This window comes from Salvia splendens, chromosome 18, assembly GCF_004379255.2.
Source record: "Salvia splendens isolate huo1 chromosome 18, SspV2, whole genome shotgun sequence".
Lineage (NCBI taxonomy): Eukaryota > Viridiplantae > Streptophyta > Magnoliopsida > Lamiales > Lamiaceae > Salvia > Salvia splendens.
In genome coordinates this window covers 2,958,028-2,979,285 of record NC_056049.1, presented here as the reverse complement: position 1 = coordinate 2,979,285, position 21,258 = coordinate 2,958,028, and the positions used below count along the sequence as shown (strand labels likewise).

The window sequence follows — 21,258 nt, the reverse complement described above, 5'->3', positions numbered from 1 at the left end:
CATGGAAATTTTTTTTAAGAAACTTTTTACCGTATTTTGAATTACTACTTTGTTCTTGGGCATACATGGATGAGGGTACTAGTTACTTTGCCTATAGTGCATATTTTTTTTTTATCATGAAGTTGTTGTAATTGTATAGTTTTCCATAAATTGCAATTGCAGTCAGCCCTCTTAATCTTCAATTGGTGGCAACTGAATATTATAAATAGAAGAGATTATGCAGAATTTTACTTCTATTTAAAATAAAGTAATTAAGAAATTTAAATAAAAACATTAAATGGAATGAAATATAAAGTTTAGTACTCCTTAAGAAATAAATTGATTTAGGAACTAATTTGATACATGCTCTGTAGTTTAGTGGTCGTTTATAATATTAACCCATGATTATTAATATAAATAAGTATATTGATCAAAGCTCAATTTTACTTATTTTTAAATATACAAACATTTAGAGTATTTTAAGTAAATATGCAAAATAAAAGTATTACCATGTTGGTATTATAAATATAAGAAAGAATTAAATTAATTATCATGTAACCTTAATAAATATTGAATGATCCAATTGAATAAATTCTAGTCTCTTCATATTTATATTTTATAACTAAGGGTACAATTGTACAAATAAAATTGATACTTTTTAGAAGCATTGATTTCAACAAAATAACATTAAACACACTATCTTTTATTAATTTTTTATTTTTATGACTGGCCATAATGTGGCCATTTAGCACTACTCTTTTTGTATATACTAAAAGCCAAATGGTTGTAGTTAAATAGGATAAATAGGAAATATACCTAGTTTTCGTTTGAACAGCTTTAGTTTGTTAATACATTATTAGCTGCTGGTATTGATTCTTGTTGTTAGCCTACTTTTCTCTTTTCCTTTTTTCGAAATATCTGTTAAATTCCATCCAGTTAAAGAACAACTCTTTATTTCCAGAATAAGGTTAAAGTAAAAAAGAGACAATCTACTTTTATGACCTGCTTTACTTAAAGATTCTCACTCATCTCAAATTTGAAACTCCACGAGGAGAAAAGGTGAATAAAGCGTGATTAAGCAATCGAGTTTGATACAAAATGCATCGTATTCTTTCGAGAGGTTGATATAAAGGGACTGGAAAATGAGGTTTAGCAGTCTGTTTCGTGTTGTAAGGCTTCAGTTACAAGGCTCCAATCCGTTCCTTTTTCTGCAGATTCTTCACTCTTTTTCTCTCTTTCATCTTCCCTTTTCTTGGTTTTTTGCTGTTGGGTCTTCACTCTTTTGGGATTCCAATTCTCGACTCGACCAACACTTTGTTTGGCTTTAAGTCTGTGTGTCCGAACTCACGAGTTCCAAATCTTGAATCCGTCACTGATGCATATAGTGAAGTGATTGGTAATTTCGGAGAAGAAGACTCAAATAATCTGAATATTGTTTGCACCATCTGTCATTATTTTCAAGTGTGGAGTAACATGATAGTCTTCAATTATTTGCCTAATTGGTCATATATTAGGAGGATAGATTCGTCTAAAAAAAGGAGAAATTAGGGTTCCAATTGTTGTACTTCGAATTATTGAACTTTTTTGTGTACTTATCCAAAAATTGGTGCTTAAATTAATTATTGATTCGGATGATTCATTGCTATCGTTTTATAGATAAAGAAACAATATTGTTCTGAAATTACAAGAAACACATGGTCAATTTTGGGCCAGAAGAATTTAGTAAAAAACTAGATCCACTTAGAGTTTGACTGGACTGATCCAACCCAATAATCAGCCTAACATCTATATTTTGTGGTATTTTTTTGAAGTTTGTTAAATCAGAAGATTCTACCCCCAAGAATCTTAATTGGTTGGGAATTTATTTTGACTAGTGGAAAAAATTGTCTCATGTGCTTTATCTTCTACATACACAGCTTTCCTTTTATGTTTCTTCCAATCAAGATTGCCACTTTCCAATTTTAGAAATAATCTCCTCTTTCCTCTCTCCTCATTTAAATATTTAATTACTTTTTTTCTCTATTTTATTTCATCTAACAACACTTCCTAAAATCCCGTGTCAGTCAAGAATGTGGTCATCTTGAATGGGATGGAGTGGTATTCAGTTTGTTAGACAAGATAATAGTGAGATACCAAGTAATCTTGCCAGCTACAGTGGAGACCACTCAAAATATATTATCACGAGTCGAGCTTTTGAGAAAAGATAACCAAACAAGAAAGAACAATGTACATAACATATAATCATAAATAAACATGGCAATTGAATAACCCTGAAATTGATTGTCACATTGATACAGACCAAACAGGAGAACTCATCCCAAAAGACTAGCATGTTAGGAGAGAGAGTCCATTTAGTCCATATACCCCACATCAGTTGTTCTCACAACCGATGTGGGAATTGAGTCCGTAACATTCGACCCTCCTTTAAGGGCCAACGTTCTCGTTGGTCACGGCCACGTTGGTCACGGCTGGTTCTTTGCCTGGCCACCACACCGTGGGCCACCACTCCGAGTTCTCGTTGGTCACGGCGGATTCTTTGCCCGGCCACCACTCCGTGGGTCACCACTCCGAGCGGTCCCAAATGCACTCGTTGGTCACGACGAGTTCGTTGCCCGGCTACCACTTCGAGCCGTTTTGGCTCTCAATGAAAGCACCAATTGATACAGACCAAATAGGAGAACTCATCCCAAAAGACTAGCCTGTTAGGAGAGAGAGCCCATTTAATCTATATACCCCACATCAGTTGTTCTCACAACTGATGTGAGAATTGAGTCCGTAACACACATGGAATGGGACATGTCAACCACACACATCTCGAAGAAAGTTGGATATTATAGTTTTATCATCAAACAATATGCTTTCTTGAAGATAAAGCATGGGTCTCATAGTCCCCAATTAGAAAACGCAACCGTTTTTTTTCATATTTTTTGTTATGCTACTCGAATTATTACGTAGGGTTGGAGTTCATAAAAAATGTGCATCACAAATATTGAAGCATAGCTAAAACTAAAAGGAAGAGTATAAACAACTGAATTATTAAATAAGTAGTAGGCCCAAAACCGAAAATGGAGTCGTATCAAAAAGGCCCACAACTTGCACTCCCTCGTAGTCGTGGAACGACACTAGCGTGACTTCATTATGGCCATTGCTTTGTTTTGTCTTGCACTTAATTCCGATATATCTTTGATCTCATTTATTGTCAATTTCAATTTATATATTATCAATAGCTATGTATATTATGATAATTTTAATACACGTGTCTTCTTCGGAACATCAAACAATATGTCATCCCTGATGAACACTCACTTGCGCGCGACCGTATTATGCGCGCAAGTGATCCCCAATTCTTTTATCGCCAATACATCTTTGCTGTCGATTGCAAATATATTCATTTATTTTATGCCTGGAGTGACTGATAATCTATATATTATTATTTCATTTTATTTTACGAATTATTTTTTTTGGATTTGATTTGAGAACCATATTCTTTTATAATTACACATCATAAATATTTATAGAGTATTTGATCAGAAATAAGAATGAAGAAATAAAATATTTTTAACCTTCTCTTTTTTTACTATTTATTTAATATATATAGAGAAGAGGAATGACACTTTATATCCTCTTCTTTCTTAAAAGATTAATAAGTTCTTCTATACATATTAATTCCTAGTTAATACGCATCACGCCTCCTCCTCCTCCTCTCCCTCTCTGATTGTACTAAAAAAAATAAAGGAAATTGTACATAGCTTTCATACCAAACTACATTGATCATTCTTGAATTATCAATTGAACATATTTATGAATGATATGGGAGAAGGCCATGTAGACTTAAATATACAAGTATACATGCAATTAATATCATATGATCATATGATACACATACATTAAGTATAATATCTCTTACTATTTCATTACACGCGGCCATAACACCTTGTTCTTTAGTAACTATTAAAAAATATTTGTTGAAGTCACCTGCAAAAACAACTTAGCACACCCCCATAGGCCATAGTCCTTTATTTCTTGACATGGTTACCTTGTAAACCCTCCAAAAAATTTTTGGTAAGTTGCAAATGCAAAGTAAGCTCTGGTGATCTTTCTACTTTGTTGATCTCAAATTCCAATAATACATGTCGCAGCCCCAAAAAAGTGAAGGAAAAAGACAAAATAAAAAAAAAGGACAACTTGCTTCTACACCACATTCCATATATAAGTAGCCTAATAAAAAAATCAGACAGCAACTTGCATTCTATTTCTCCCATTCCAACGCCAATTCTTCAATCTGGAGATTTAAAAGAGAAGAAATGAAGAAATGTGAGCTTTGCAACAAGGTGGCAAGAATGTACTGTGAATCCGACGAAGCGAGCCTGTGCTGGACTTGCGATTTGAGGGTCCACACCGCGAACTTCCTTGTGGCGAAGCACACGAGAACTCTTCTCTGCCACGCCTGCCAGTCTCCGACTCCATGGACTGGCTCTGGCCCCAGGCTCGGCCCCACTGTGTCAGTCTGTGAGGCCTGTGCCAATGGCCTGAGAGACGAAGATGAAGATGAAGATGAAGATGAAGATGAAGATGAAGATTGATGGATCCGCGAATTTCTGATGTTAGTAAATGCTGGTAGAGAATGAAGATTACGACACAAAGAATTTACGTGGTTCGATTTACTGAAGTAAATCTACGTCCACGGGAAGAAGGGAGGGCAAGATTGTATTGCTTGATCTGGGATTACAGCTTACAACACAGACTTGCTATATGGTATTTTATCTCTAGAGAGCTTAACCTTTTTCTATCTGATCTAAGTTCTATTTATACATTGAACTAAGGTCGTGGTTTGCAGCCCCACTAACAAGATCGTGGGTGAGCAATAACTGCTCAATAACTGCTTCGTACCACTAAATAGATCGTGGGTATAGCGGAGGTCGTGGAGGCCTTTCATGAGTCCACTAACTCCTAGTTCGGTCGAATGCTGAGACCGAACTGCTGGACTTTACCGATCAGCTCTTGCCGATCTGAGAGGAGAGCTTGACTGGTCGGCTTTTACCGAGCTGTAGGCTGAGTCCGAACTCTTTGGTCGTGCCGAACTCTTTGGTGCCGAACAGATACTCTTTCTTGGGCTCTGGGCTGATGGGCCGTCACTGTTATTGGGCTTGCCATTAGGGTTTAGTTCGTACCCCATCACTACCCCCCCCCGAAAAGCGAAGTGAATCACTTCGGCGAGGTGAGTCACTTCGGCATTCTGGATAATGGTAAGGGGGAGGCTGACGTCAGGGGACGTGCCTTGCGCGTGCCTGCATTAAATGCGACAGTAAAATCCGGCCGTTGAATCCTGAAAAGGTGGGATTCGAAACGGCGCAACGATCTCGAAATCTTTCCCGAATCTGATAAATATGCTCTTTCTTCCTCATTTGAACACCTTTGCTGTTGCGTCTTCTATACTCTCTCTTTCTCGAGAAATTTTCTTCCGCTTTCAAGAGCTTCTTCAGACTTTCTTCACCTTCAAAAAGTAAGAAAAATGTCTTCTTCTTCTTCTTCGGAGTCGGGTAGCGGTAGGAGAGGCGGTAAGGGGTCTTCTGGCCGGAAAGAGTCCGGGGAGAAGACCGTAGAGTATTTCCATAGTATTTTGAGTAAGGATACTGTGGTATCCCTACCCGAAAAATACTTTTTTCCTGGGGGGAGGGCGGTGGTACCTGACGGTGATCATAGGGCTGATTCCCCGCCGGAGGGTTACGCCACCGTGTACGAGGCCTGCTTAGAATGCGGGCTTCGTTTCCCCCTCCCTTCTGCCTTTATAGATCTACTAGATTTTTTTCAGCTTCCTTTAGGCCAGGTGACTCCGAACTCTTGGAGGCACTTGTCGGCCTTCGCTGCCGAACTCCGTAGGTTAGGAAGGGATTTGTCTTTGAAGGCGATCCTTAAATTCTTTCAATTTAAGAGGAAGGGGTCTTGGTTTTACTTGATCCCTGTACAGCCCTTTAGGGCCTTTTGTAAAACGAAGTGGCCGAAGTGGCAAAACCGCTTCTTCTATTATGATAGGACCGCGGCTCCTAGTTTTCCTTGGAGAGGGCCGAAGTCCGTTATCCGTCATCCTCGGCCTGAACCGTTGGACGAGCTCGATGGCGAGCTCAACAAGATTCCCATAGTTAGGAAACAATACACGGAGTCTGAGCTCGTCAAGGGCGACGTCGTGTTCGACATCTCGTCTTCGGACGAAGAGGCCGAGGGTGAGGATTTCTCTTTATCTTTATGCTCTACTGCTTTAACGAAGAAAATCTGACTTTGCTTTCTTGCTTTTTGGCAGTGTACATGCTGAATAAGGCTATCCGAAAGTCCCCCGAGCTTGTGGAGCCGGAGAGGCAGAGGGCCCCTAGCTCGGCGTCTGAAGCCGAGAAGAATCCGAAGAGGCAAAAAACCTCTTCTTCGGATCCGAAAGAGCCGGAGTCGTGTTCGGCTAAAGGGGAAGGGGAAGGCCCAGAAGCCCCCGAGAGCGCCAGAGAAAGATGTGGTCTTGGCGCCTCCTTCGGAACATATCTGTGAGCCGTTTTTATGGCCCACGGACTTCGCCGAGGTGAATTCTCTTCTTGATTTTCTGGCCTTGCTTTTTTCCTGTATTTTTTGTGGCCCCTTTGTTGACTTTTTTCTTTATCCATTTTCAGAGGAACGATATGCTCTCCAAGCTCGTCGCCGTCGAACTCTCCAAAGCGTCCAATGACTATGCTGAGATGCAGAGGAAGTTGGCGGCTGCTTGTCATCGGGCCGAACAGGCTGAGGCTAACTTTGAGAAAGCCAGAGCTGCTAGGATTTCGGCCCAGGATGAAGCTCAGTTTGCCAAAAACCAGCTCGTCATCCAGCGGGAGCAGACGAAACGGAGGGATGCTGCTGCCGTGGTTGCCCAAGGGGAGGCTCTCCGTGTTTACACGGAGAAACTCTTTTTGAGCAGCCAGTTCTCGGCCTTTGTCGGTAGTCTGGTAAGGCTAATTGCCGATAAGGGCGAGCAGGGGGCCGACGTCGTGCTGCCTCTGTACAGCCGAGAGATAGCAGCTCGGCTTCAGAATCTGCCGCTCCTTGAGGAGCTCGCTTCATCCTCGGTCCTGCTTTCTGCAGACCGAGTCCGGAGTTGTCGAGCTGATCGGGACGAGAACCTGGAGGCTATCTTTGCCTCCGTGGGACCCGTTTCACCCGCTTCGACTTACAACGGAGAGGGTGAGGCCGAGCCGCTGGAGCTGGAGGCCGAAGTCGAGCGGGCCGGGCATCCGGAGAAGGAAGCCGATCAGGAGGCGGAGGCGAGGCCGGCAGGATGCGAGGCCGAGGCTGAGGTAGCTCAGGAGAAAGAAGCTGAACCAGACCAAGGAGCCGGAGACGAAGCTGGTGGAGTATGATTTCGTCTCCCTTCTCTTAGTCTAGTTTCTTCCTTGTAAAATGGCCTTGAAGCCCTCCTAGTGTAAAAAATTTTCCTTGTGAATGAAAAATTCTCTACACTTGTCTTCGTATAGCTTTTCGTACTCGCCTTTATTCCTGTTGTATTTTACTATCTGCTCGGTACAGCTGCCGAACTAATATAGCTGCTTTGTACTCAAGGAGATGGAGATACTTCACTGGAAACGGCTGTACTCTTCGGCTTTAGACGAAGCTGAGAAAAGAGCTATAGCCGATCAGACGAAGAATGACGAGCTTCTGGCTCGTTTAGTGAAGCTGGAGGCCGATAATAAGGACTTAGAGTCCGATAAGAAGGATCTGGAGGCCGAGCTGAATACGACCATTGCTGAGAGGACTGCGTACGAGGATTACATCCGTGTGCGCGGGGGCTTGACCATATCAGATGTTCAGAGTCGAGTTGACGAACTGTGGGAGGAATATCATGTACTCCGGAGGAACAATGCGCTGGAGAGCTCGGCTTGCCAACAAGTTGTGAAATCATTACGGCGCTGGGCTTCTCGGTACGACATTGTTCTTTCTCGGCGCCCCTCCATAGAAAGATTCCTTCGGCATATCGTGCCAACAGATGCTCGCACTCCAGATCAAGCCTCTGGTTCCCTTGTTCAAAATCCTACTTCCAGTCAACAACGAACTCCGGAACAGCCGGAAACGTCAAGACGAGAACGGGCTCAGGAGCAACCGGAATCGTCAAGACAGGGACGGACTGAAATTCGCCGAGGAGTTGTGACTATGAGCGAGCAAGATCAGCAGATGCTTATTGCAGAGACTCTTCATCGCCGAGGTGTTAGGACTTCTCGGGCTCGGGGAAGAGGCGTTGGGTCGAGGATAGCATCTCGTCGACCTGCTTATTCTTCATCTGCTCGGAACAACCGAACTCGGCTTCCAGAGGATTTTGCAGATAGGTGGCTTAACTTCAGCAACCCTGGACAGTAGAATAGTCCTTTGTAATAGCGTAACGCCATTTTGTAGGGTAGCGGAGTTGTATGCCGAACAAGATTTGAAAAATGAAATTTTGTTTTCGCTTCTAACACTGTATTTACAGCTTAGCGAAAAAATTTCATCGTACTTGTCCTCGGTCTTATGAAGTAAACTTCTTTGACCGGACTTGGTCCTTGGTCTTACGAAGTAAACTTCTTTGACCGGACTTGGTCCTTGGTCTGATGAAATAAACATCTTTGACCGGACTCGTCTTTGGTCTGATGAAATAAACATCTTTGACCGGACTCGTCTTTGGTCTGATGAAATAAACATCTTTGACCGGACTCGTCTTTGGTCTGATGAAATAAACATCTTTGACCGAACTTGGTTTGTGTTCTAATTTGGCAATTTTTGTCGCCGGGATCGAACTTTCCCTTGTCCTAATTCGGCGAGTTTTATCGCGTGGATCGGACTTTCCCAGTTAACCGAAGTGGTCTTATGCAGTAAACCTCTTTGACTAGACGTGGTCGTCCCCGGTCTTATGAGGTAAACTTCTTTGACCGAACTTGGTCGTCCTAATTCGGCGAGGTTTATCGCGTGGATCGGACTTTCCCTTATTGCAGTTCGTTTTAGACGAAGTGCTTATTTCTTAAGCCGAATTGTGGTCTTGTATCTTCCTGAGAAGCTTGGACTCACAATCGTTGGCTTATTGCAGTTCGTTTCAGACGAAGTGCTTGTTAAGCTGAATTGCGGTCTTGTATCCTCTTTGGAAGCTTGGACTCACAATCGTTGGCTTATTGCAGTTCGTTTCAGACGGACTGCTTGTTAAGCTGAATTGTGGTCTTGTATCCTCTTTGGAAGCTTGGACTCACAATCGTTGGCTTATTGCAGTTCGTTTCAGACGGACTGCTTGCTAAGCTGAATTGTGGTCTTATATCCTCCTTAGAAGCTTGGACTCACAATAGTCTTTAATAATCGATCTAAAAAGGGGATCAGTCTTTAAAGAACGATATACCTTGGTACCATTTGTAAGAGACGACAAGCACATAGAGACAAAACACATAGAGAAAAAATGAAAAAGATGAAAGAAAAAAACTTTAAACTTTTTTTAAAAAACGACAAGGTACAAGTAAAAAACAAACAAATAAAAACATATACCCCTATGACCGAACTAGACACGAGACGGACTGACCGGACTGTCTCTTACAAGTGGAACTTCTTGAGGTTGGAGATGTGCCATGTTCGGGGTACTTGTTCTCCTGACATGTGAGTCAATTTATAAGACCCTTTGCCGAGGACTTCTGACACCCGATATGGACCCTCCCATGTGGGTTCGAGTTTGCCCAGCTTTTCTGCTCGGCTTACTTCGTTGTTTCTCAAGACGAGATCTCCCACTTGAAATTGAAGCTTTTTCACCCTTTGGTTATAATACCGGGCTACTTGCTCCTTATACTTGGCTGCTTTTATGCACGCCAATTCTCTTCTTTCTTCGGCGAGATCTAGTTCTGCTCTCAGTCCGTCGTCATTCATTTCTGAGGAGAAATTTAGAGTTCGGGGACTGGGTACGCCGATCTCCACCGGAATTACGGCTTCAGTGCCGTACACCAGACTATACGGAGTTTCACCGTTGGAGGTTTTGGGTGTAGTTCGGTAGGACCATAGGACTTGAGGGAGATTTTCTACCCATTGTCCTTTGGCTTGTTCTAACCGAGCTTTTAACCCTTTCACCAGAATCCGGTTCGTTACTTCCGTTTGTCCGTTTGCTTGGGGATGGGAGACCGAAGTGAACCGTTGTTGAATGTTCAGCTCTTGGCACCAATTCTTGAACGTCTTGTCGGTGAACTGAGTCCCATTATCCGAGATGAGGATGTGGGGTATGCCAAATCGGCACACTATGTTCTTCCAGACGAAGTCCAATGCCTTTGAGCTCGTTATCGTAGCTAATGGTTCAGCCTCCACCCACTTCGTGAAGTAGTCCACGGCAACAATAAGGAATTTCATTTGCCGAGGAGCTTGAGGAAGTGGTCCCACTATGTCTATGCCCCATTGCATGAAAGGCCAAGGGCTTTGCATAGTGTATAGATCGGTCTGCGGCATCCTTGGGACATTTGCATGAATTTGGCACTTCGTACACTTCTTGACGAGCTGCACTGCCTCTTGTACCATGGTTGGCCAATAATATCCCCATCTCAGAACTTTTTTAGCTAAAGTTCTGGCTCCGATGTGGCTACCGCACGATCCTTCATGAACTTCTCTGAGGATGTAGTCCGTCTCTTCTGGTCCTACGCACCGCAATAACGGCTGGAGGTAAGACTTTCTAAAGAGGACTCCTTCATGAAGTTCGTACCGAAGTGCTCGGCACGTGATCTTCCGAGCTTCTCTCTTATCCTCGGGCAATTGTCCTTGATCCAGATACTGCAAGATCGGCGTCATCCAGTTCGGCGAGCTGGATACTGAATGTACCTCGGCTTCATCAATGCTTCGATGCATTAATTCTTCCGCCTTTGAGCTCGGATCTGAGGCCAACTTACTTAAGGTATCTGCTCGGCTATTTTCCGCTCTGGGAATGCGGATTATCCGAAAATAGGAGAAACTTCGGCTGATGCTTTGCGCTTTGTCCAAATACTTCTTCATTCTCTCGTCACGAGCTTCACTTGTACCCAACATGTGATTTACTATGACTTGTGAATCACAATGGACTTTGAGAGATTTGACGAGCAGACTTTGCGCTAACTGGAGTCCGGCCAGGAGGGCTTCGTACTCGGCTTCATTATTAGTAGTGGGGAATAGGAACCGAAGTGAGTAGGTTACCTCGTGTCCGTCGGGAGCGACAAGTAAAATACCAGCTCCACTTCCCATCTTGTTTGAAGCTCCATCTACGAATCCGCTCCAGCAGTCCGGCGGCTCTACTTCGGATTCCAAGGGCTGTGCTAGTTCGGCATTGGCAGAATTCTTCTGTTCGGCAATAACAGGAATTGCTTGATCGAACGTTGCTTCTGCAAGAAAATCTGCCAAGGCTTGTCCCTTGATGGCTTTCCGAGGTAGATATTCAATTGTGTGCTCTCCCAACTCTATAGCCCACTTGGCGATTCTGCCTGATGCTTCTGGTTTGGTCAACACTTGCCGAAGTGGCAGATCAGTTAAGACGCATACCTTGTGAGCATAGAAGTATGGCCGCAGTCTCCTTGCTGCATTTACTAATGCCAGAGCAATCTTTTCCAGAGGTTGATACCTGGTTTCTGGACCTCTTAATGCTCGGCTTGTAAAATAGATGGGAAGCTGCTTTAGGCCTTCTTCTCGTACAAGCACCGCGCTGATGGTTTGATCCGATGCCGCTAAGTATAAGAATATTATTTCGGCTTCGGTTGGAGCAGAGAGAATAGGAAGCTCGGCTAGATAACTTTTGAGCTCGTCAAAGGCCTTTTTCTGCTCGGCTCCCCACTCGAACTTTGGTGCCTTTTTCAACACCTTGAAGAACGGCAGTTGCTTTTCGGCTGCTTGGGAAAGGAATCGATTCAGTGCGGCTAGACATCCGGTTAGCCTTTGCACGTCATGTATGGACTTCGGCATTGCCATGTTCTGAACGACTTGAACTTTTGAGGGGTTTGCCTTGAGTCCGTCCTTTGAAACCCAACAACCCAGAAACTTTCCCGAATCTACCAAAAAGGTACACTTTTGGGGATTAAGTTTGAGGTTGGCTTTCTTGAGCACGTTGAGAGTGGACTTGAGGTTGTGCTCGTACTCCGAAGTGCTTTTGCTTTTGACGACTATATCGTCAACATACACTTCGACCTCCTTTCCAATCAGGTGCCGAAAAAGCTTGTCTACCATCCTTTGATAAGTGGCTCCGGCATTCTTTAAACCGAATGGCATCTTTTTATAAGCGAAAATGCCGAAATCAGTAATGAAGGCCGTTTTTGAAGCGTCAATCTCATCCATTAAAACTTGATGGTATCCTTTGTACAGATCAAGAAAACAAAAAATTTCAAAGCCTATCAAAGCTTCTACTTTTTTATCTATGTTCGGAAGGGGATAGCAATCTTTGGGACAGTGCTTATTTAGATCGGTGAAATCTATGCACATCCGCCATCCTCCTTCCTTTTTCTTGATCATGACAGGATTGGCCACCCACGAAGGATACTTCACTTCGAATAACACATCCGCCTTCAATAATTGACGGACTTCGTCATGGATGACTTGACTTCGTTCTGCCGCAAAGAGTCTTTGCTTCTGTTTTATCGGCCGGACTGAAGGATCAATATTTAACCGATGAGTGATTACCTCGGGGGGCACTCCGGTCATGTCCAACGGAGACCATGCAAAGACGTCTTTATACTCCTTGAGGAGCTGGATGGTTTTTTCCCGAAGTAGGGGCGTTCCCGCGAAGCCGATCTTAACCGTTCTGGATGGATCGTCTTCGTACAGCTGAACTGTCATCGAGTTCGGCTCCGGTATGACTTCGGTCATCGCCTCTGACTCCGGCTGCTGTGATTGCTATGCTTGGTGGTGCCGATCTGACTGCTCGGCACTTCTAAGCGCAATTTGCAGACATTCCTTTGCTCTCTTTTGGTCACCTCGGATGACCGCTATCCCTCCTTTAGTAGGGATCTTGATGGTGAGGTGATAAGTGGAGCAAACGGCCCGAACTGTGTTGAGCCAGTCTCTTCCCAGGATGATGTTGTACGGGGACCGAGCTTTCACCACGAAAAACTCAATCATCGTACTGGAGCTAGTAGGCGCTTTCCCCACCGTGATCGGAAGGCTGATAATACCTTCAGGGCGGGTGTCCTCCTGGGCGAAGCTCTTCAGGGGAAGCGGAGCCGGACTGAGCCGAGCTGGGTCCACTTCTAGTTTGTCGAAGCACTCTTTAAAAAGAATGCTGACTGACGCTCCTGTATCCACAAACACCATGTGGATCAGTTTGTTTGCCACTCCGGCTTGGATGACAATGGCGTCTTGGTGAGGAGAGATGGCCGGGACGGGATCAGCAGCCGAGAACGTAATCACTTCGTCCTGCTTCAGCCTTTTATGCGTTGGCTCCTCTCGATTGGAGCCTCTGCGTTCTGACTTTAGGGACGACTTGGTCTTTCCGGCAGGGAGCGCGTCAATAGTCTGGATTACTCCATCATATTGCGGCTCGTCATCGTCTTCGGGATCCGGCTGCCTTTTCGGATCCTGAGGAGCGCAGTTCGCACCACTCTGCTTTTTATTCTTCTTTGGCTGCTTGCTTCGGTATTTTTTCAATGTCCCTGCCTTCACAAGAACATCGATACCTGCAGCCAAGTTTCTGCACTCCTCAGTATCGTGACCGTGGTCTTGATGGTAGGAGCAGTAGCTATCCTGCGGTCGGCGCGCGGCTGATTTCGTCATCCGCTTTGGCTTTTCGAATAGGTCAGAGTGCAGTTCGAAAATTTCCGCTCTCGGCTTGTTCAGCGGTACGAACTGAGCGGGCGGCTTCTCGGGATTGAGACGAGGTCCCAATCTGTCTTGCACCGGAGCCCTTTGAATTCTTTCAAATGGAGTCCGGCGAGGATGCCCCTGATCGCTATGATCGGGCTTCCTTCTGTCTCCTCGGGTCGATGAGCTGTCTAACGACCGTTTGCGACGGTCTGCCTCATCGGCCCGGGAGTACTGGTCCGCAATGTCCCACATTTCCTGAGCTGTCTGCGGACCGCACTCAACGAGCTTCCTGTAGAGAGCTCCGGGCAGGATTCCATTTTGGAATGCCGAGATGACAAGCAGATCGTTGAGATCGTCTACTTGCAGGCATTCCTTGTGGAATCTTGTCATAAAGTCGCTGATTTTTTCGTCGCGACCTTGACGAATGGAAAGCAGCTGAGCCGAAGTGATTCGGGCTTCCGCTTTCTGAAAGAACCTCCTGTGGAAGGCATCCATTAGATCTCGGTAAGATCTGATGCTGCCCTGGGGGAGGCTATCGAACCACCTTCTCGCGTTCCCGATGAGCAGCTCGGGAAACAGCTTGCACATGTGGACCTCGTTGAGACCCTGGTTCGCCATGTTATATTGATAGCGCCCCAAGAAATCGTGAGGGTCCACGAGCCCGTCGTAAGTCATCGACGGAGTTCGGTAGTTCTGTGGTAGGGGAGTTCGGGTGATGTCGTCCGAGAACGGAGTCTTCAGTGCTCCGTACACGGCGAATCCGATATCTCGTCGGTGTGGAGGAGATTGAGTTCTCCTGTGATTCCGGTACCGAGGATGAACTGGAATATGTGGGGGACGGGGATTCTTTCTCCTGGGAGATGCGACACTACTGCGGTAGTGACTTTCTTGTGCGGAGGGAGAAGGAGAATCCGCCGTTTTCGTCTCCGGCTGCTTTTGGCTTTTTCGCAGGAAGGTTAAGAATTCCTCCTGCTTCGCCTCCAAAAACTGCTTGACAGCCTCATTCAAATCGGGCTGCTGGGAAGACTCAGTGGGACGATTTTTGGAGCGGCTTGTTCCTTCGCCATGAGAACTGGTGGTGGATTTATCCCTAGGCTGTTTTCCAGACCTGTGGGATGGATTGGCTTCCTCCTGGTTCTCACGGGCAGGAATACGGGTACTCTGCGATCTGGTATGCATTTTTTGGGTGGAAAAAATGGATCAAAAATTCGCTTTATCACAAATTTTGTTCTCTGGTTCCCACAGACGGCGCCAGTGATGGATCCGCGAATTTCTGATGTTAGTAAATGCTGGTAGAGAATGAAGATTACGACACAAAGAATTTACGTGGTTCGATTTACTGAAGTAAATCTACGTCCACGGGAAGAAGGGAGGGCAAGATTGTATTGCTTGATCTGGGATTACAGCTTACAACACAGACTTGCTATATGGTATTTTATCTCTAGAGAGCTTAACCTTTTTCTATCTGATCTAAGTTCTATTTATACATTGAACTAAGGTCGTGGTTTGCAGCCCCACTAACAAGATCGTGGGTGAGCAATAACTGCTCAATAACTGCTTCGTACCACTAAATAGATCGTGGGTATAGCGGAGGTCGTGGAGGCCTTTCATGAGTCCACTAACTCCTAGTTCGGTCGAATGCTGAGACCGAACTGCTGGACTTTACCGATCAGCTCTTGCCGATCTGAGAGGAGAGCTTGACTGGTCGGCTTTTACCGAGCTGTAGGCTGAGTCCGAACTCTTTGGTCGTGCCGAACTCTTTGGTGCCGAACAGATACTCTTTCTTGGGCTCTGGGCTGATGGGCCGTCACTGTTATTGGGCTTGCCATTAGGGTTTAGTTCGTACCCCATCAAAGATGAAGATGACAAAGACAGTGATAGCGAAAACCAAGTTGTGCCTTTGTCTTTGCCTCCCCCTTTCGCCTCGGCTTCTTCGACTTCCTCCGCCAAGGCAAAAAGATGAGATCATGGATGTGGTGATAGCACAAGATGAAGACAACAACTTTGGCTTAATTAATCATGTTTTTCATGTGTATTATTGACTCAATGACTTGTTGTAATAGTTTAGAGCAACCACCAAGAGTGTACTTAATTTAATCACTTTAATGTTATGCTTAATTGTTCAAGAATCCTAATTACAAGGACTTCAAAATACTTGTGGATGGGAAAATGTGTGAAAAATGATATCAAGATCACAACTAATATCTTTGATGGTGTGGTGGCATGATTCATGTCCTTGATTCTTTTAATTTCAAAGTAGCATAAAATAGGAATCCTCCTCTAGGTCTAGGATTATCAATAGAGACGAAAAAGGAAACAAAAGTCCACGTGGAATCAACCAATGGAGAGGGAGAAGCGTTTGAACGGTCCTAAATTGATGAATGCTTAAAGCTTCAACATCAATCAATCATGTAATGCCAATTGAAGCTGGGAATGTGCATGAATCTAGCCTCACACAAACATGGATTTCTCATCCTACATCTGTTCATTCTATGTAACATTTGAATTGGTTTTGAAGGAAAGATGGATATGTTTGACATTTGGATTATTAAGGTTGAATTCTTGGTGTAAGAGCCTATGGCTGTCTTAGCCGTCCCTGGATGTGATTTAGAAGATTAGAGGCTAGGTTGGAATTTGGGTCATTTATGGATACCAAAGACTATAAACTATTGGTTTTATATCTTAATTATGGATTAAGGAGAGTGTAAAATAAGAGTCCCACCGACACGTTCACGTGCTTAACACAACACCCCATTATGCTACAATTTACAAGTTGCACACTTACACTATAGTCTCTATTAACAAGACAATATGATCCAACATCTTATAAACCTTTTAAAAAAATATTAGGATCACTAATCCCGATTCATTTTTTCACACTCTTATAAACAAAGAAACTTTGAAGTTAAAACGAGTTTTAATACGAAATTGGTAAAGTATATAAAAAATAGAAAGAAAAGATAAATGAAGTGTTGTTAGTAGAGAATGAACTTGCCAAAAATGAACTAATTTTATGGGATGAACTAAAATAGAAAAAAAGACACTTGTTTGGAGGCGTGAGGAGTATGAAATACTCTCTCCGTCCCATAAATTTTGTCACATGAACGAACACGGATTTTAAGAAATGTAATGAAAAGTAAGTTGAAAAGGTTAGTGTAATATGAGCCTACTTTTATATATTAGTAGTAAAATGTGAGTTGAAATAAATTACTCCCTTCGTCCTTGAAAATTTGTTATTTATTTCCTTTTTCGTCCGTCCTTAAAAATTTGTCATCTTTCACTTTTACCATTTTTAGTAGTGTACCCTACATTCCACTAACTCATTCACACTCACAATTTATTATAAAACTAATATATAAAAGTAGGACTCCCATGCCACCAACCTTTTTAACCCACTTATGATTACATATCTTAAAACCCGTGTCTGATCAAATGGTGATGAATTATTAAGGATGGAGGGAGTATTTGAATATGTGATCCATTAAAAAAAAGGTAAAACGTGAAATGCGACAAATTTGATAGAATGAACAGAAGTAATTTTTTTTAAATTTTGGTAAGAAAAACCACAACTGTTGGATGATATCGACTGCACATGTGTACGGCGTCAAAAAAAACTAAGCCGTAATGTGGTGATTGATGAATATGGATATTAAATTTTCAAAACTATTAAATTTCTTGTGGTTGTCGTTTGATGTCTAAATTGATCTACTACTACTTAGTACTCAACGTTTATGCCTGTGGAGATTCCAGTCCAAGATTCTTCTGTCCAAAGACTCCATCCAAAAATGCCAACAAAAGTTTTTGCTCAAGCAATTTACATCCCACATAATTAAATTAGCATCATAATATAATCCATAAGTTCAATCAGTAAAAAGAAATAAAACACAAGTAATACACACCAGAATGAGGCACATAACATAGAGAAAGAGATGGCTTTAGTATAATCGCAATTAGATGAAATGCAACTGGAAGATGTGTCTGCGAAGAAGTCGGAAAGATAGCTTAACATCACATCGATAGCATGACCATTCTCAGTATCTAAAACATAGAAAGGAAACTCATCAACAATGATGATCATCCAGCCTTAATTCACAAAAACAACATACAGCAGCCAAAGGATAAGCCGAATGAAGCACTCAGCTTCTCTCACACAAACAAGTATCCATGACGATCGCTGTCTCAGCAAAACAAGCCCTCTTCGATCACCAGCTCAAGAAATCTTCTCCACATCTACATCGTGCAAAACCTCATGAACTTAGCTCGGGACTAAACAGTTCATAAAGGGGGGAACATAGCATAAAGTAGCTTCTAAGATTGAGAAAGCCATAGAAAAGCACGATAACTAAATCTACATGCCAATTTCCCTTCCTTACCTACCCATTATATTCTGGGCAAGCAATAAAGGACAGCCTAACTTCATCATCCCTCCACTTATCAATTCTCCAAACACTCTCAAACATCAGTAACAAGTTTATGAACAAGTTCAGAAAGAATCGAAAAAGTTGGTTCATTGAGACGGGCTATGAATCGACAAAACATGATACTGATGTTTTCATGCAGCAGAAGAACAAGCATTAGATTAGCAATCAGCACACATATGGTGTTTTCTAGATAATCTAGCAGAAAAAATCCCTATGATCGCAGCTTCAATATTCAATTCGAAGCATGTATATATTGCACATACTAGATTCTTTAGTATGCCATTCACAATCATGTCATCTATGGTTTATGCCAGTTTACCTGATCTACCTCTAACTCAAAATGTTTTGAAAATTTGGTAAATTTTTATAATTATTTGCTGATTAAAAATAGTTTCTTGTGAAGTACCAGGAATGAATCAGATCATTTCATAAGCAAAATCTAACTACTTTTGGTATAACTCTGACCATGTATATTACTCAACATGTCGTAACAATAAAGCGACATGCCTTGTCTTCAATCTGATTGTGTACAAAAGACAATATAGTTCAACTTCAATCAACTTTTGAGACCAATCTCCAAGTCTTGACAGCTCTTGCTTATTTCAAGCTTTATTATTTTTCGAGAATCTCAATAGTATCAGGATTCTGATCTATAAAAGAAGTCTAATCTTCAAATAGTTTTTATAATCCATTATTAAGAAATATTGGTTTCTCCAACAATTACAACACAACCTGGAGTTCAAAATGCATTTTTATGGCAGTTACCAAATAGTTTTCGCTACAGGAAGCCAATTATAAAGCAGATAACACTAAATGAGTCAATTATTATTGCCTTCACTCAGGTCACGAATAGATATATGAGTGTGAACCCAATACTATATAGCTACAGACATGCATTCAAACATAAACATTGTTCAAAACATTTGGTTGGCACAATGAGCAGATTAAGAGGTCAGACATAAATAAAATATCCAGGAGGAGAGAATTGGCATTTTGTTTTTACATCTGCAAATATCCTACAATCTCATAGGCTTATGTTCCATTATTTCAATCAGCAGGGAACTTGATTCTACTAAGATTCACAGGCCTTCATAACCTTTCGTAACTAACTAACTATGAGTTTTCTCCATTCTAACTTCTATTCAGCTCTGGTTATATTATACAAATACTCAGCCTAAGAGTGTCCACAGTGGTGGCGCCGCAGCGGTCCACCACTGTGGACACTCTAAGAAATCAAGGTCTTACTTCAAATGCAAATTGCATTTTTTTCCATATTCCCATTACAATACTCATCCCGTCCAACTATACATATCAAAGTCGAACAAATTCAAGATTGAATTAGCTTCTTCTAATTACTTGACTTCTATATGGATAGTATATGAAGAGAAATTTGCAGAGGTTGATGCAACCCTAGGTACTAACCCGAGCGAAACCAAATAATGAACCATCACCACATCCAAAAAGTTAATTGATTCAGTGATTATACTTCACCTGCATTATGATCAGAAGCATCAAGAAACAGCGGCTCCTCCTCCTCCGGCACCGGATGCAGAGCCGAGATATCGGCATCCAACGCCTTTCCCGAACCCCCATTTACATCATCAGAATCCGCATCTCTCTCATCGGGAAACCTCACCACAACCACAGGGCAAACACAGTGATGCACGCAGTAATCACTCACACTCCCCAGCCTCCCTTTACTCCCCCTCCTCGACGCCCCAAATCCCCGGCTCCCCATGATCACCGCACTAAGCCCTAGCCTCTCCACCTCCAAGCACAGCCTCTCCTTCATGTCGTGATCCTTCACAATATGGATCTTGAAAGGAATCGCCGCCTCCACCAGCGGCTGCGCCAGGGCATCCGCTTTGGTCGTGGTGAAATTGTCGAAATCGTCCTCCAGCTTCTGCTGCGACCTCTCGTCGGCGGCGTCGGCGGAGACGTCCACGGCGCCCCAATCGGCGCCGTAGAGGACGGAGGTGGGGCGCACGTGGAGGAGGATCACGGCGTCGCCGGGGCGGAGGTAGTTCTGGACGGCCCACTTCACGGCGTGGGCGCTCTCGTCGCTGAGATCGACGGCGATCGCGACCTTGCGCTGGGCGCCGGAGGTGGGGGTTCCGGGAGGGAAGCGGGGGGAGGCCGGCTGGTGGAGAACGGCGGCGGCGGGGCGGTCGTTTTCTTTCCGATTGCTGTGTGGTGATGCCATGCAGTGAAGGTGTGATTTGGGGGGAAATTGGAATTAGGGTTTGTGAGGGTTTTGATTAGTAAGTAAACAGTAAACAGGGATTGAATATTTGATGACTGAGAATTAGCTACCGAGGAAGAAAGGTGAGGGACTGGAATCAGATGAAATTAGGCGAATTATGATTGACAATTTACAACGAATTCAGTTAGATTGGGATTGAGGAAGGAAGGACAAAGTAGGGATTTGGATGGGCATGGGCGAAAGAGGATGCGTGGCAGAAGAAAGTAGCACCTCGACATTGACGACTCACAATTAAAGCTTATCCATTAGCAGAAGACATAACCAAATTCCCCAAATTGCAATCCAATAGACAAGAATGCACAATTTTGTTACAAATGTGCTAACACAACTTTCATGAAATAAAATCAATCTACTCATATGTGATAACTAGGGTGATTTAATGGTACTTATTAGATTTAAATTATTACGTATAAATTTTTGGTTTTAGTAATATGAAGAAGTGTCTCCTTTTAATGACTAGTAATTGTCAAATTGAGTTGTGGTTGGAAATGAGGCTTGCTTATTCCAAATATTGTTGCTGAAAAAATGAATACTGGCGTGACAACTGAAAAATAAAATCACGACAGAAATGAGACTGATTTTTGGCTTGTTGTAGATGTTTTTAGTGGATATCTTAAACAGTATGTTATTGGCACAGGGCTTGAATTAAATTGAAACTTAATTCGATTATATTTTAAAATCATGTTTCTATTGTAGTTTAAAATTTAAAATTATTGTAATTTTTTTGTTTAGGAGTAATATGAAGGATGTCTTACACCAACTTTTATCGTGTTATGATCTAAAACTCTAAATGTATTGAATGAAAGAGAAACCGCGTCTCTAAATGTATTGAATGGAGGAGAA

The 21,258-nt window shown here is 42.9% G+C and overlaps 2 protein-coding genes across 2 annotated transcripts; one reads left to right on the top strand and one right to left on the bottom strand.

Annotated features, from left to right (window-relative positions):
- Positions 1-4,236: 4,236 nt before the first annotated feature.
- LOC121776609 (putative zinc finger protein CONSTANS-LIKE 11) lies at positions 4,237-15,878 on the top strand. Its single transcript, XM_042173802.1, has 2 exons — positions 4,237-4,539; positions 15,588-15,878. Exons 1-2 carry the CDS (start codon positions 4,284-4,286, stop codon positions 15,692-15,694), a joined length of 363 nt encoding a protein of 120 aa, XP_042029736.1. The 5' UTR covers positions 4,237-4,283; the 3' UTR covers positions 15,695-15,878.
- Positions 15,879-17,649: 1,771 nt separating this feature from the next.
- LOC121776222 (universal stress protein PHOS32-like) lies at positions 17,650-20,742 on the bottom strand. The gene is made up of 2 exons (XM_042173382.1): positions 19,644-20,742; positions 17,650-17,961 (listed from the first exon to the last, which is right to left on the bottom strand). Exons 1-2 carry the CDS (start codon positions 20,353-20,355, stop codon positions 17,942-17,944), a joined length of 732 nt encoding a protein of 243 aa, XP_042029316.1. The 5' UTR covers positions 20,356-20,742; the 3' UTR covers positions 17,650-17,941.
- Positions 20,743-21,258: the final 516 nt, after the last annotated feature.